At 35.1% G+C, this 18,498-nt stretch overlaps 1 protein-coding gene across 1 annotated transcript in view; it reads right to left on the reverse strand.

The window, feature by feature from the left end:
- Positions 1 to 18,498, reverse strand: part of LOC132554574 (neprilysin-like) — a 37,890-nt gene continuing 19,392 nt past the window's right edge. The window contains exons 3-12 of the mRNA XM_060218900.1: positions 18,161 to 18,278; positions 9,534 to 9,650; positions 8,837 to 8,979; positions 8,291 to 8,410; positions 7,304 to 7,438; positions 5,127 to 5,877; positions 4,626 to 4,745; positions 1,371 to 1,501; positions 704 to 769; positions 1 to 108 (exon numbers count right to left, since the gene is read on the reverse strand). Coding sequence (XP_060074883.1) covers positions 1 to 108; positions 704 to 769; positions 1,371 to 1,501; positions 4,626 to 4,745; positions 5,127 to 5,877; positions 7,304 to 7,438; positions 8,291 to 8,410; positions 8,837 to 8,979; positions 9,534 to 9,650; positions 18,161 to 18,278 — 1,809 coding nt within the window. The remainder of the gene's footprint in view (positions 109 to 703; positions 770 to 1,370; positions 1,502 to 4,625; positions 4,746 to 5,126; positions 5,878 to 7,303; positions 7,439 to 8,290; positions 8,411 to 8,836; positions 8,980 to 9,533; positions 9,651 to 18,160; positions 18,279 to 18,498) is intronic.

The following is an 18,498-nucleotide window of genomic DNA, read 5'->3' on the forward strand; positions in this document are numbered from 1 at the left end:
TCACGCAACATCAAATGGGGCAGCAGCCATCTTTCCACAGATAACTCTTCCAGAATACGAGAAAATATTAATGTGCCTGGCAACATTATCAATAGCAGCCAATTTAACCTATTGTTATTGTATATTAATATACGTGTCTGACAAAGGTTTTCAGTTGAATTGAATAAAATATGATGAACATTACAGATTCTTTGCCCTTTAAGACAAACCCTTGTTACAAATCACCTGTCAATAACGAATACCTGTCCATAATATCTATTTATAATGATCACCTGTCCATTCCAAAAATATATCTACAAACACCGTATATCACCACCTCCTATCCACATAACAACGACCCGTTAGCAGCTTCATCCTGAGCTATAACATCCTTTATATACTAATCTGTTGTTCATAGTAACCACATATCGCTTTATAAAACTTCATCTCATAATTATCAAGTTTAAAAAATAATTAATAATCTATCTTAACTTAAGGTCTTACTGTCATCATCCATTTTCAAAGACCTAATGAGAACCAAATATCAAACCTTGCATTTTGTTAAAAAAATATAATCATGTTTGGTCGCAAGACTTTTTTTCACGGTTGTTGAAACAGGAATATCAGTTCATCAACAGGAATGGAATAGAAAACAATTCAACAGTCTCTGTAGTGAGATATCTTAGTTTTTGGCTCTGACTCCAAACACGACATGTTAACTTACCCGAAATGCTACGTGCAGCGCCAGAGTATCACGGAAATTCTGTCCCTTTGTCAGGTCTCCTCGAACCTTGAAAGGATGTTAAAAATACATACATTTAAGGATTGAATATTGCTTATGTCTACTTCGTGAAGTGATGAATTGAGTTGGTTTTGAGACAAATCTGATTAACTGGGAAGACAATCATCACAGAAGGATTATGTCTAGATGCAGTGAGCAGGTTAAAAAAGGAAACACGTTGGCGGCCATTTTGGTTTAGTGAAAAAGTGTGTTGTGTCGACCTTTCTCAGTATGTATCAATGGCATCAAGAACTTGGTCAAGAATAAGTTCTGTATCAGAAGCGCTTAACCAAATGGGGATGAATAAAGAGTCGAAGTAGGGACGGACAGGAAAAACAAACAATACAACAGCCTACAAGAGAAGGACTTTCGGTTTTACGACTGTGTTGATTAACATCTGTAGCTAAGTTAGAAATACATAGAGTTAACCAGAAAACTGACCCTAAGTACTGATTAGATAACCTGACATAGGACGCAAAGGGTGTTTGCTAAGACCTGTAGAAGACTTGAGATTAGTTACCTTAAACATGTGTTAATTCATTTCTTATCAATAGAATACCAATGCTAATTACAGCAGTGATAACTGACCATTCCCAGTTGTTAACATTACCTGGTGTCTGGAGCCTTGGGTGTCTATCAGAGAATATCTGTCAAACGTATCTATCAAACACTGAAGATGATGAGCCATGGTAAATAGCACCCGTCGGTCGATCAAGCCAGTCATGAAGTGCAACAGTAGGGCTGTAAACAACCATGAAGGTATTTAATGTCAAGTGATTGATTGTAAAAAAGTCTTTGTTTTTTATAATAAATGCACGTAACTTGTGTCAGTACATTGTTCAAGCCAACGTATTTGGTCCTCTGGATTCATCTGAAGTTAATTGTAAATTTACATCCACAATACATTTATTATTCACAAGAATATGATAAAGAACAAGGAAGATAATGAAGAAAGATACACAAAGTAAAATCCATTAATGAAGCAATTTTGTCCGTCTTTACGATTTTGTTAGAATGAAAAGAAATTGTTCTGAAATGCTTTACGTGTCACCGACAGTAATCGGTTAACATATTGATTAAAGACTGAACGCTTTTAAATGTCATTGCAACACTTGGAGTAAATCATTAAAAACTTCGAATCGTAAAACAATATGTAAATAAACGATATTTTGCGAGCAAATAAATTTGCTTCATAAATTCAAAAAGTATTCATCTACAAACACATCGTATCAACTTTCGAATTGATTCAGGATTGCGGGAATTTGCTTTAAAATGTTTTCCCGAAGGCCATTTCTTCTCTCCTGAACGAATCTATCCTTTAAAAAAGTGTTACCGAACTACATGACCGATATGTGATACCGAGTGCGTTTTCAGCTCCATGAATCAGTTGCCAAAGACATCTTTATTGGAACATCTTGTTCAAGAAGAAAAAAAAATCAGAAACCACTGTAGTAAATCACCATTGTAAATGGTATTCTCTCGCGTAAATTCACTGTTGTTTGTTGTATTTAACCCCAGCACTCCAGCATATTATTATGTATCTTATCAGGCGTGACAGTTGTGGAAGATTTTGTTATCAATATCAGTGCAAACTCGCTTGAAGGAATTCAAATAATCAAGCATCATGGACGAATTAATGGTACATCATATAAACTACATCTTTTAAGTATTATTGATATATTTATAAGTTACTTTCCGTAAATCTTTACAATAAAGTTTTAACCCGAGCAGTGTGTTCATTTAAATAGTTATATTTAAAAAAATTCAAATGGTACACATTGTTTATAAATAGTTTCTTCGTAGTGACAAATCACTAGTACGAAGACACCTTCCGAATTAAGGTACCGTACACCCTTAAGTTGTTCAGGGTCATATCTCCTTGAGTCTACATATCATAAACGATTAAGGAACATATATCCTTGAGTCTACATATCATAAACGATTAAGGAACAAATATCCGAGAGTCTACATATCATAACCGATTAAGGAACATATATATGGGAGTCTGCATATCATAAACGATTAAGGAGCGTATATCCGAGAGTCTACATATCATAAACGATTAAGGAGCGTATATCCGAGAGTCTACATATCATAAACGATTAAGGAGCGTATATCCGAGAGTCTACATATCATAAACGATTAAGGAGCGTATATCCGGGAGTCTACATATTATAAACGATTAAGGAGCGTATATCCGTGAGTCTACATATCATAAACAGTTAAGGAGCGTATATCCGAGAGTCTACATATCATAAACGATTAAGGAACATATATCCGAGAGTCTACATATCATAAACGGTTAAGGAGCGTATATCCGAGAGTCTACATATCATAAACGATTAAGGAGCATTTGTCCGTGAGTCTACATATCATAAACGGTTAAGGAGCGTATATCCGAGAGTCTACATATCATAAACGATTAAGGAGCGTATATCCGTGAGTCTACATATCATAAACAGTTATGGAGCGTATATCCGAGAGTCTACATATCATAAACGATTAAGGAACATATATCCGAGAGTCTACATATCATAAACGGTTAAGGAGCGTATATCCGAGAGTCTACATATCATAAACGATTAAGGAGCATTTGTCCGTGAGTCTACATATCATAAACGGTTAAGGAGCGTATATCCGAGAGTCTACATATCATAAACGATTAAGGAGCATTTGTCCGTGAGTCTACATATCATAAACGGTTACGGAGCGTATATCCGAGAGTCTACATATCATAAACGATTAAGGAGCGTATATCCGAGAGTCTACATATCATAAACGATTAAGGAGCGTATATCCGAGAGTCTACATATCATAAACGATTAAGGAACATACATCCGAGAGTCTACATATCATAAACGATTAAGGAGCATTTGTCCGTGAGTCTACATATCATAAACGGTTAAGGAGCGTATATCCGAGAGTCTGCATATCATAAACGATTAAGGAGCGTATATCCGAGAGTCTACATATCATAAACGATTAAGGAACATATATCCGTGAGTCTACATATCATAAACGTTTAAGGAACATATATCCGTGAGTCTACATATCATAAACGATTAAGGAACATATATCCGTGAGTCTACATATCATAAACAGTTAAGGAGCGTATATCCGAGAGTCTACATATCATAAACGATTAAGGAGCGTATATCCGAGAGTCTACATATCATAAACGATTAAGGAACATATATCCGTGAGTCTACATATCATAAACAGTTAAGGAGCGTATATCCGAGAGTCTACATATCATAAACGATTAAGGAGCGTATATCCGAGAGTCTACATATCATAAACGATTAAGGAACATATATCCGTGAGTCTACATATCATAAACAGTTAAGCAGCGTATATCCGAGAGTCTACATATCATAAACGATTAAGGAGCATTTGTCCGTGAGTCTACATATCATAAACGGTTAAGGGGCATATATCCGAGAGTCAGTTAAGGAGCATGTACACGTCAGTCTACATATCAAAATGTTAAGAAGCATAATTTACTAATACGAAAATTGCTAATAAGAAACGGTTCAGGTAGATATTTAATCAAGTCTACATTATATTTGTTGTTGTTAAGCACAAATCCGTCAGTTTTCGTTATAGAAACAATAAGTATCCAGCCCTATGATGCAACCATATCAGCAAAAACGGCCAGATTTTAGCTTCTTGAGAAACAGCAACGTTCATGTGAAGTTACGTAGGACAATACTCTACTGCCTCTGCCCCCTCCCCTCTGCCCATGATACGGTTAGGTAGGTAAGATAGACTCTTCAGTCTCCAAGTCACAAATTTGGAAACTTTCCCAGCTGTTATTTTTTTTAACTATTTCATAAAAATGTGAATCAGATGACTGCTTACTTACCGTCGATGTCGAATGCCTGGACTAAAGTCTGGGCGATCAGGACCCCGGTGGAGCCATACGTCACCGGAACTGTTGCTGGGCTGTAAAACAATGGCCCCTGGATTGCAGACGCCGATAGCTCTGCAAAAATCAACCAGAACTCTACTTAACAAGGGCGACATCTTGAACATATGACTTTTGTAAGATCACTGTTTTTATAACGAAAGTAACGAACCACAGACATAACATAGATAAGTTTTCAATGATGTAAGTCTATAGTTTAACTCCTGATACTTTTAAACAAGAAATATATATTTTACGTTTCAGAAGACAAAGAATTGATAGACACAAATTGCTACGACGATGCAACAATTATTCATACAAACTGTTTGCTCACTATATTCATCTTAAAACATTTTAAAATTAGTAATAATAAGTAAATTAGATAGTAAATCATGATAGTTGATATAATAATGATATTATACAACATCGATGACAGGGTTATAGGTCTGTATTACTTACCAACCGATTGGTACTTTTTCACGAACTTGCCTATTGTCAGTCTCCATGTCGGGTAGATTTTCATTCCCGTTATGTATAGTTTGTGTTTCATTCTAGTTATCTCTAACATATTGTCCACGTAATCACCATTAAGTTTTGAAATATCAAGCATTCCTCTCTCTATCAACATTTTCCACTTTGTCCATTCAAAATGGAGTGTAATATTGTCCATATGCGCAGCCACTGCTTCTCTCTGGTTTCTTGGTATCCAGTAAAGCCCATCCATAACTTCAATTAAGGTCTGTTTTAAGTTCGCAAACAACATTTGAGATTCTTTTTCAAACACATCCAACTTTGGAACGGTGACAATTGCTGATAAAGGTAAAACTGTAGACAGATAAGCTATACATCTAGCCTCGTCGTTGGAATGTTGTGGAATATTATAAATACTTGTAGAAAAATTAAAAGGTTTGGTTCTGTCTGCATAAATATTGTAAACATCCGTATGTAGAATCGTATGTACCCACACATAGTGGATGAGGGTTAGAGGGTCAGTTCGGCTAATCACACTTTGTACGGAAGGTGATAGGTTCACAGAACAAATCTCTGTTTTTCCAGTTACATTATGACCCTCTCCTAGCAACAAACTGAAAAACAACTCCCAAGATATTCCATATCTGGGAAATTTCGTTTGAAGTCTTGATATGTTCATTCTTGAATCACAGTTTTCTATAGTTCTGAAAACATTTTTATTTTCTTCTTTGTACCATTTCTGAAAACAGAAACAAATAAAGTTAGGAAAGTTAAACAGTATGAAATAATTTTACGAAAACCTCATGTTAAGATATACTATTTTTTTCTACGCCAAAACTCTCTTCGGGAGCTATAAGTTGGCTGTCAGCGAAATTTCAAAAGGAACTAACTTTCTTAGAGATTCACAAAACAGACGAAAGGACGTTAAGGTGCTTGTACGTGAAAGGGAAACTATGCTGATCTTTAGTTCTGTCTGCATTTCCTGGTTAGTATGGATACCTCAATGGATAGAAAACATGCAGCTATGAGTACCAAAATTAATTGTCTGATTTACCTGTATACATGGTTTTGATTTTTATTGAAGTGTATTCCGTGAAAAATATCAAATCAAAGAAATATATGCAGGATGAAAACATAAAAAGTGATCGAGTTTCAGGTTGAGTGTAGTGGTACGAACTTCCAACAGACTATTGACATGCCTTCGGGAATTAACTGTACCGCTCTGTTGGCTGACTTGTTTTTGCTTTCATAAGAGGCGGAATTTATTGAAGGGCTTATTAAAACAGGTCATAAAGACCTTCCAAAGTCGTTTAACTTCACCGTCAGATATATTGATGACGTCTTGTCTTTAAATAACAAAATGTTTATTAACCACGTCCATCGTATATACCAAACAGAATTGGCAATCAAAGACACGACAGACTCTTCAACATCAGGAGTCTCCCTGTAGATCTGTATTTTGTTCAAATCTTCTAATATATAAGAATACCGAAAACATGAAACTGAAAAACCGTCTTCGAGGGGAAAAAAGGATAGCTAAAATAACTAAAATTCTATCATTCATGATCATTGGAAAATACATACTGTTATGATGGATTTTTGCTATAGCAATACAGTTTCCAGCCCACACACAGGTGAATGTATGGCCAGTTTCGAAACGCAATAAAACTCAATAGCTCATTTAATTTGTAAAATTTAGTCTACAAAGACGTTTTAGTTTTCTATTAAAACTCGCAGATAACTCCATGCAAAATCCTATTTACATTATTTCTGACTGTCTTAATCATTGAACTTTAACGTGATGTTTTCGTTAGTGCGATGTTACTCTTTGAACGTTTCTGAAATTCTCACTTCGTTGTCAGTAGGTTCAATATTTGTCGCCAACTTAACGTTTTCATGATCCCTGCGCTTATATTTTTATTATTTGTTGTATTTGTCCTTTATTTACATGCAGATTGTCATCGACGAATTAAAAGACCTTTACGTTTCGAGACCACGTGGTCTCATTGTTCTTGTACTTTCCCATTAATCAATAGGTAAATTACCATATTGTGGTAAGAGTTATGGCTTTGCTAGACCGTTGCCATTGTTGGTGTATCACTAAGTCAGATACCTGATACCTGTACTACATACCATATCATTCACCAAATGGTCGGATCTCTTACCTTGTTAAGTGCAATTTCTAATTCAAAAATCGAATCTAAATTGTTGATTAGACCTCTGATGAAATCGTCGCCTTCGGGAGCATGAAGAACGGTCATCGCCACTGTCTTCAGAAACAACTTATAGGATAGCATTGTCTGTAATGAAAGCAGACGAGAAGATTGTCAGGAAATGACGTGATATATGTACATTCTCCCCGACCGACGCGACAAATAAATCAAATGTAGTGATGCATTGTGTGATTACCACAGATTCAATACGAAATTGTTACATTACAGTTTACAGGAATATATATTCTTTATATAGATTTGTGCATTATTCAATGTTTACACAGATAGCATAAAAAATAAAGCTTTATATAAAATAATACATAATATCGCGAATTATGCCGTTACAAAGATAACACGATGACATCACAAATTCATAAATTGAAATTTCTTGTTTAAAAGGGGTTAATACGCATTTAAGCGTGTTTATTTGATCAACTAAACATATGTTCCATCGCATTTTCGTCTTTGCATTTATCTTAATACTTAAGCCTGAAACACCTATACAGCTTATAATTTTATGTTAATATGAAGACATGCGTGTATTATGTCTATGAACTTTTAATATATTGTCAAAGAACATTATAAAATCCCTCTTATCGAATACTTCCCTATGCCCAATAAGGTTCACCATACTGAAACATTCTACTGTCAATTTACTACTGATTCATTATAGAGGGCGTTGGACGACTGACAATGACGTTATTCCATTATAACCAATGCGTTAATCTAATAAACATGAAAGTATATTGCATGATGATTCTTCATCTGATTTGTCAAATGACTTTACAACTGTAAGAATAACATCAATAATGGTCAAACTAGAAATAACGGTTTATATTGTATACCAATTTTATGTTCCTTAAAAAGTCGGCGTATTGGCAGAGGAAATATATGGTAGTGATTTGTGCCCGTTTCCAATAATCAAAATGAGTTACTTACTTGATCAGAAGTGTAACTACGATAGTATAGATCGCTGGGCATCAGGTGACGAAAATTGGAAACAATTTCACCGTCACCGAATAACTCTCTGACGACATCATCTGAATAATTGTTGATGATCTGTGTAAAATGATAAGAGTTCGAGACTTTTGCATAAAATGATAAATGAAAATATGATTTGTCAAGAAGAATGAATTAGATATACTGTACTTCGCCACATAGGATTTGCAATTGTTTCTTTCCTTTTTATGTATTTGTTTTCTTTTGTAAAGCAGAAAACAGATAAAATGAACTTATTTATATTTTGTTATCAATTGTTTCAGAAATTATATTCTTATTGTTTTACAGTTGATTGTGAACCAGGCAATGTACATTAACTATTTCAGAATCCATGCTATTCCCCGAAAAATACAGAAGCGATGGGCCCCGCGGACGGATAATACCGATTGGAATCAAGACAAATACATACTGTTCTTATCAGATCACAAAAGGAAATTGTCTCATCAAGGGCTTTGAGATCCAATAGCCGCTATTCCTCTTACTTACAGATATCTTCTGATTTCTGTTCACCATGACCTTGAAAAATGGGGAAGCACCGAAATTTCTTGTCACCATAGCTACAAGTTTCGTCAACCTGATTTCATTACCCTCTAGCAAGGAAACGTTCTGCACTGAGACCAGATCTTGAACTTTAATGGAAAGGTTGATGTTGCAATGTAAAAATATGGTGATGAAAGCAAATCGAATCGTCTCCAGCATCATTGGTTATTCATGCACAGAAGATTCAATTTCACTTAAGCTTTCGAGTAGTTAAAGATGAACGTTCGTGAAATTGTATTTGTGTACAGCAATGACTTCTGTGAATGCCAAAATAAAACCATCTTTCCGTGACATAACGATACAATAAATCTCTGTAGCATACTGATATCCTCACAATAAATGTGCGTTTCTATTCTTCAAGAGAGGTAGAACCAATCCATTGAATGTCTGCCATTGTATATTGCGAAAATACATATCATTTTTATAGCTAGGTGTATTAGTATGACAAATTATATAGTTACTACCGAGAACGTCAAAATGAATAAGAATATACTTCTGGAAACCACAACACACAATATCAAACATCCTGTATTCCCCGAAATTGATTAGCACAAACAGGTTAACTCACAGACAAAAATACATATAAGTGCCAGCATGAATAAATCGCTGTAAATCTGTTTTTTGCACGAACAAAAGTACTTACTTGCAGACCTGATAGTACCAAGGGGGCTGTTCCTCCTCTCAAGACATGCGCGATAGATGGTCTTCAGTTTGTTCTCGTGCCGCGATACTAACGGATCAGAAGGTGCTGACAATCGATCTACAATGAAATATATGTGAATTTGAAAATCCCAAAAATCGTTCAAAATACAAAATTTCAGAGAACAGAGAAAATCAAAAGGAAGACGTTGCTTTATAACCTACATGTCAGCAAAGTCTTAATTCAAACATAAGTCGATGGGACAAGGGCAAATTTAGAGGACAACAGTGAGAAAGTACAACGGGAATAAGACCAAGAGATCCCTACCATGTAAATTTTGTATATCCAATTATGTCATGTTCCCTAAATGATTTATCAAAAAGATACATACAAGATGTACCAATTTAGAATCATAGTATTTAAACCAAACTCAAATATTAAAATGCATCGGATGTTTACCAAACTCTTTACAATCAGCATTCATTACTTATCACACACACATAAAAAAACCACATCCTTCAATCAAAGACACCGACGGTGTCGACGGCGCCCAATACTTAACATAAAGATGCCCTTTCCTAAGGTCATTGCCGTTCTTTATCGAACACATTTGAAATAGAACAATTTATAAAACCGACTTAACCTGCTTTACAGTATCATTGTCCAAAACCAATATCGTTTTACATGTATATAACTTTGACAATCCATTGCTGATGCATAATTAAAACAACAAAGAAATTGAAAATCTGAAATAGTAAAAATGCTTATCTTTATACATTTTATTTGTTTCCAACTAGAAATACGAATAAATAGTAACTGTGAAAGACGTTTACAAATAAAATTGCACTCTAACTTGAATTAATATGACTTTTATCTAGTTAAAACTGTATGCAGAGATTATACAATGTGTTACCAAAGACCAATAAAGATAATGTACTTTGACCAAGACACGTGTATATCCAAATCCGAATGTGTTTCAACTAGATTTAAAACAATTCTCGATTAAGATTTACATAATTCTTTTATTCTTTTTTCTGTGTTTTACTGGTTTTGATTGCTGCCTCGAAATAGACTGCTCTCTGAGTGCATTTTTCTCTTGATTAAATGACACCAAGAACTTGTAAGCTATTACCACACCACAATAAAGTGTCCACATCTATAAACAGGGATTAAGTGACTCGCTGATGCCTAATTTAATTATATAGTTCTACTGGCCTCCGTGAAAGGCCGAAAACGGTGGACAAGACAAGAACGGTTTTCCCATTGCAGTTGACGTAAAACAACCTCCTATATCGTACCAATACAAATAAATCGAAACCTTTTAATAGCATAGAATGTAGCCATAATTGTGTGCTTCCTACTCGATTTTCAACATTTAGTGGTAGTCTATACGCGAGGGCTACTGGCAGAGGGATGTCTGGTATTGAGATGGATAGGGAGCACGTACGCCAATCCATCAGCCTTGTAGTGATGTTATTGCTGCACGACTCACAAGCTTGGCTACTTATTTGTTAATGCCAGTACCAACCACCTCTCGCCAGTAACGAGATGACCGTGAATGAAGACAGATCATGGTCTTACAATTATTTGCAACATACGGAAAAACTCAACTAGCTAAGCTGGGTATCCATGCGTTCTTCGTTAGGTACGCTTCTAGTGAAATCTTTCCGTCAAAAAAAGCAGAAAACAATCGGTTTATATTTATGGGATATTGATCTGTGTTGCATCATTAGAGCTCATGGTGTGGCTACATACATCAAGAATCTGTCTTTTGTCTTAAATCTAAAAGCAAGTTCATTGCATCAAAACATCTAAATGACGTTTCCTAACGGCAAACATTTCATTCCTTCCTAAAAAAGTAAACGTAGTTCTGTTGAAAACTTGTCACTACATAAGATTTGAAATCTTCATTCCTGTTTGGACTGCTATCGTCCTACCCATCATGACTTTAAAGATGCCAACAACAGTAAGACTGTTAATGAAACGTTAAATTCAATTTCTGCCAATGAGCTGATATCAGTGTTTTATACTGGGTTAGTTTATATACTACATTCGATACTAAATTTTGTACAATTACTTTTTTGTCTGTAAACAGGCTGTTAAATATATATATTCTACATTTAGAAAAGTAATGAATTCGATGTCCTATATAAATTAGCTGTAATGTTTATACAGAACCATAATGCCTACTGTTGTCGGAGAAATCGTCACACAAGGCAAAATGTTGCAATGAATATTGAGCCTCTTTTATCGTTTTACATTCTTGTATGTTCAATAAGGCATAGCCGTCTCAACTTCCCGTGTAGAATTAGACTCTATTCTCCCATCTATAATCGTTATATATCGCCTCCCTAAATATATCGGGTTATATCGCCACTACTCCCTGTATAAAAGAGTACACTACTCCCTAGATATATAGCTGCTACTCCCTAAATATATAGCCACTTCTCCCTGAATATATCGGGTTATATCGCCACTACCCCCTGTATAAAAGCGGTCACTACTCCCTAAATATATCGGATTATATCGCCACTACTCCCTGTATAGAGCGAACACTACTCCCTAAATATATCGGGTTATATCACCACTACTCCCTGTATAGAGCGAACACTACTCCCTAAATATATCGGGTTATATCGCCACTACCCCCTGTATAAAAACGGTCACTACTCCCTAAATATATCGGATTATATCGCCACTACTCCCTGTATAAAAGCGGACACTCTCCCTAAATATATCGGGTGATATCACCGCTACTCCCTGTATAGAGCGGACACTTCTCCCTAAATACATCGGGTTATATCACCACTACTCCCTGTACAGGGCGGACACTGCTCCCTATATATGTCGGGTTATATCGCCGCTACTCCCTGTATAAAAGCGGCCACTACTCCCTAAATATATCGGGTTATATCACCACTACTCCCTGTATAGAGCGGACACTACTCCCTAAATATATCGGGTTATATCGCCGTTACTCCCTGTAGAAAAGCGGACACAACTAACTAAATATATCGGGTTATATCGCCACTACTTCCTGTATAAAAGCGGACACTACTCCCTGAAAATATCGGGTTATATCACCACTACTCCCTGTACAGGGCGGACACTGCTCCCTATATATGTCGGGTTATATCGCAGCTACTTCCTGTATAAAAGCGGACAGTATTCCCTAAATATATCGGGTTATATCACCACTACTCCCTGTACAGGGCGGACACTGCTCCCTATATATGTCGGGTTATATCGCAGCTACTTCCTGTATAGAGCGGACACTACTCCTAAATTTATCTGGTTATATCGCCGCTACTCCCTGTATAAAAGCGGTCACTACTCCCTAAATATATCGGGTTATATCACCACTACTCCCTGTATAAAAGCGGACACTGCTCCCTAAATATATCGGGTTATATCGCCGCTACTCCCTTTATAAAAGCGGACACTACTCCCTAAATATATCGGGTTATATCACCACTACTCCCTGTACAGGGCGGACACTGCTCCCTATATATGTCGGGTTATATCGCAGCTACTTCCTGTATAGAGCGGACACTACTCCTAAATATATCGGGTTATATCGCCGCTACTCCCTGTATAGAGCGGACACTACTCCTAAATATATCGGGTTATATCACCACTACTCCCTGTATAGAGCGGACACTACTCCTAAATATATCGGGTTATATCGCCGCTACTCCCTGTATAGAGCGGACACTACTCTCTATATATGTCGGGTTATATCGCCTCTACTTCCCGTGTGTAATCGGTCTATACTGCATAAGCTCTCTGTATATATTCGGGTTACATCTTCTCTATTCTCTGTGTATATACGGATTATTTTACCTCTATTCTCTGTGTATATACGGATTATTTTACCTCTACTCTCTGTGTATATACAGATTGATTTACCTCTACTCTCTGTGTATATACGGATTATTTTACCTCTACTCTCTGTGTATATACAGATTATTTTACCTCTACTCTCTGTGTATATACGGATTATTTTACCTCTATTCTCTGTGTATATACGGATTATTTTACCTCTATTCTCTGTGTATATACAGATTATTTTACCTCTACTCTCTGTGTATATACGGATTATTTTACCCCTACTCTCTGTGTATATACGGATTATTTTACCTCTATTCTCTGTGTATATACAGATTATTTTACCTCTACTCTCTGTGTATATACGGATTATTTTACCTCTACTCTCTGTGTATATACAGATTATTTTACCTCTATTCTCTGTGTATATACAGATTATTTTACCTCTATTCTCTGTGTATATACGGATTATTTTACCCCTACTCTCTGTGTATATACGGATTATTTTACCTCTACTCTCTGTGTATATACGGATTATTTTACCTCTACTCTCTGTGTATATACGGATTATTTTACCTCTACTCTCTGTGTATATACAGATTATTTTACCTCTAATCTCTGTGTATATAGAGATTGATTTACCTCAACTCTCTGTGTATATACGGATTATTTTACCTCTATTCTCTGTGTATATACGGATTATTTTACCTCTATTCTCTGTGTATATACAGATTATTTTACCTCTAATCTCTGTGTATATACGGATTATTTTACCTCTAATCTCTGTGTATATACGGATTATTTTACCTCTATTCTCTGTGTATATATGGATTATTTTACCTCTATTTTCTGTGTTTATACGGATTATTTTACCTCTACTCTCTGTGTATATACGGATTATTTTACCTCAACTCTCTGTGTATATATATACACTCTCTGTGTATATACAGATTGTTTTACCCCTTCTCTCTGTGTATATACAGATTATTTTACCCCTACTCTCTGTGTATATACGGATTATTTTACCTCTATTCTCTGTGTATATACAGATTATTTTACCTCTACTCTCTGTGTATATACAGATTATTTTACCTCTACTCTCTGTGTATATACACTCTCTGTGTATATACGGATTATTTTTCTACTCTTGTATATGTATATACTCTCTGTGTATATAGATCTATTTTACCTCTGTGTATATCTACTCTCTGTGTATATACGGATTATTTTACCTCTACTCTCTGTGTATATACGGATTATTTTACCTCTACTCTCTGTGTATATCTCTGTGTATATATATACAGATATGATCTCTGTGTATATTACCTCTACTCTCTGTGTATATACAGATTATTTTACCTCTATCTCTGTGTATATACGGATTATTTTACTCTCTGTGTATATACGGATTATTTTAATCTCTGTGTATATACGGATTATTTTACCTCTACTCTCTGTGTATATACGGATTATTTTACCTCTACTCTCTGTGTATATACAGATTTTTATACTCTTACCCTACTCTCTGTGTATATGTGTATATATATACTACTCTCTGTGTATATACGGATTATTTTACCTCTACTCTCTGTGTATATACAGATTATTTTACCTCTACTCTCTGTGTATATACAGATTATTTTACCTCTACTCTCTGTGTATATATATACCTCTACTCTCTGTGTATATACAGATTTTTACCTCTACTCTCTGTGTATATACGGATTATTTTACTACTCTCTGTGTATATACAGATTATTTTACCTCTACTCTCTGTGTATATACAGATTATTTTACCTCTACTCTCTGTGTATATACGGATTATTTTACCTCTACTCTCTGTGTATATACGGATTATTTTACCTCTACTCTCTGTGTATATACGGATTATTTTATTATTATATACCTCTACTCTCTGTGTATATACGGATTATTTTACTCTCTGTATATACTCTCTGTGTATATACTGTGATTATTTTACCTCTTCTCTCTGTGTATATACTCTCTGTGTATATACGGATTATTTTACCTCTACTCTCTGTGTATATACGGATTATTTTACCCCTTCTCTCTGGATTATTTTCTGTGTATATACCTCTACTCTCTGTGTATATACGGATTATTTTTCTACTCTCTTTTACCTCTACTCTCTGTGTATATACGGATTATTTTACCTCTACTCTCTGTGTATATACGGATTATTTTACCTCTACTCTCTGTGTATATACGGATTATTTTACCCCTACTCTCTGTGTATATACGGATTATTTTACCTCTACTCTCTGTGTATATACGGATTATTTTACCCCTTCTCTCTGTGTATATACAGATTATTTTACCTCTACTCTCTGTGTATATACAGATTGATTTACCTCTACTCTCTGTGTATATACAGATTATTTTACCTCTACTCTCTGTGTATATACAGATTATTTTACCTCTACTCTCTGTATATGTATATACTCTCTGTGTATATATTTATTTTACCTCTACTCTCTGTGTATATACGGATTATTTTACCTCTACTCTCTGTGTATATACAGATTATTTTACCTCTACTCTCTGTGTATATACAGATTGATTTACCTCTACTCTCTGTGTATATACAGATTATTTTACCTCTACTCTCTGTGTATATACAGATTATTTTACCTCTACTCTCTGTGTATATACAGATTATTTTACCTCTACTCTCTGTGTATATACAGATTGATTTACCTCTACTCTCTGTGTATATACAGATTATTTTACCCCTACTCTCTGTGTATATACAGATTATTTTACCTCTACTCTCTGTGTATATACGGATTATTTTACCTCTACTCTCTGTGTATATACGGATTATTTTACCTCTACTCTCTGTGTATATACAGATTATTTTACCTCTACTCTCTGTGTATATACAGATATACAGATTATTTTACCTCTACTCTCTGTGTATATACAGATTATTTTACCTCTACTCTCTGTGTATATACAGATTATTTTACCTCTACTCTCTGTGTATATACAGATTGATTTACCTCTACTCTCTGTGTATATACGGATTATTTTACCCCTACTCTCTGTGTATATACAGATTATTTTACCTCTACTCTCTGTGTATATACAGATATTTTACCTCTACTCTCTGTGTATATACAGATTATTTTACCTCTACTCTCTGTGTATATACAGATTATTTTACCTCTACTCTCTGTGTATATGATTATTTATACCTCTACTCTCTGTGTATATACAGATTATTTTACCTCTACTCTCTGTGTATATACAGATTATTTTACCTCTACTCTCTGTGTATATACACTCTCTGTGTATATGATTTTACCTCTACTCTCTGTGTATATACAGATTATTTTACCTCTACTCTCTGTGTATATACAGATTATTTTACCTCTACTCTCTGTGTATATACGGATTATTTTACCTCTATTCTCTGTGTATATACAGATTGATTTACCTCTACTCTCTGTGTATATACGGATTATTTTACCTCTATTCTCTGTGTATATACAGATATTGTGTATATTTTCAGACAACATCGTCTCTATAATCTCGGTATAATCCGACTTGTCCCCGTATATAATTTTACTATTTAGCCTCTGCAATATGTATATAATTGATTTTTTATGGGATTCTACTTTTTGTTTATAACCGGGCTATATCGACTTTACTTTTTATATATAACCGGACTTTATCGACTCTAATTTTTATATATAACCGGACTTTATCGACTCTAATTTTTATATATAACCGGACTTTATCGACTTTACTTTTTATATATAACCGGACTTTATCGACTTTACTTTTTATATCTAACCGGACTTTATCGACTTTACTTTTTATATATAACCGGTCTTTATCGACTTTACTTTTTATATATAACCGGCCTTTATCGACTTTACTTTTTATATATAACCGGACTTTATCGACTTTACTTTTTATATATAACCGGTCTTTATCGACTTTACTTTTTATATATAACGTATCATCGGACTATATCGCCGTTATTTCTATATCATGATGTTTACACTGATTATATTAGATTACATGATGGATTCTCCTGGTAAAAAATGGATGTTTCTAGTCGACAGATCCTGAGGCAAGATCATACCTCTCTGGGTAGGTATTAACACAATGGCACTACGTCCATTTGGTTATTACATAAAGTCAGAACTAGACCAGGTCGCTTGAATTTTCCCTTTGCTTGCGTTAGTCAGTCATATCGCGGTCCAACAGCATCTAGAACTGGACTGTACCGACTCTCAAGGCGGTAGAAAGCGGGAGCGAGTCGTTCCAAGATCAGCTGGCAGCGGAAGTAGATGCAGCTTGCCTGTCGTGTATATAATGGCGTGCTCATTACGCAGTGAGAAAGCTGTTGTTATAGTCTGGTGGTGAGTTGATGGGCGATGTTTGTGTTCACTAACACCGTCTAGACAGGAACACACCTCACACAATACTCAAAACAGTGAAGCCTCTGCCAGTTCCAAGGAACTTCGTTTTGAAACAGATCACAATGAAGGCCTGATAGGTATACATAATTAAAGGAATGATCTGTGGTAGAATGTCGACACTCAGTCCGATTCTGTTTGACTTTAATCCCAATTAATGTCGGTCGGTCTCAAACAATACAGATTGATGTGACTTTTTGGCTCGATAATAATACACGTTTACAGATTTGAGGAGAACCACAATCAAACAGTCTCACTTCCAGGTATATATGTTCATGTCTTCGAATTTTTACCAACTTTAAATTAAAACACATATATAGCAAAAATGTCTAAGATATTTAGTATACTAACCTTTTAGGAAATCATCGTACTTTGTCAGAAGTATGTCAGGATTTTCTCGGACACGTGGTGCTTCCCATGTAAGGTAGGCCGTTTTTTGAAATCCTCCGCATGAATATTCGTAAAAGTCCTGAGAGAAAAGAAAGTGATATTATTATATATATATACATGGTCTTATTCTCCTTGTACTTTTAAGGAATCTCGTGTAATTTTTTTCTTTTGTTTATATTTTGCCCTAGTTTGATTGAATTTGGGTTTGGATTATAATTATGTTGACCTATTGGTATTATGCCCCCAGATCGAAAGATGTTTGTTTGTCTGTTGTCATCTTCAACATTGGCCATAACTAT

The sequence above is a fragment of the Ylistrum balloti genome, unplaced genomic scaffold (genome assembly GCF_031769215.1).
Source record: "Ylistrum balloti isolate Yb309-2 unplaced genomic scaffold, AGI_CSIRO_Ybal_v1 Utg370416, whole genome shotgun sequence".
Taxonomy (NCBI): domain Eukaryota; kingdom Metazoa; phylum Mollusca; class Bivalvia; order Pectinida; family Pectinidae; genus Ylistrum; species Ylistrum balloti.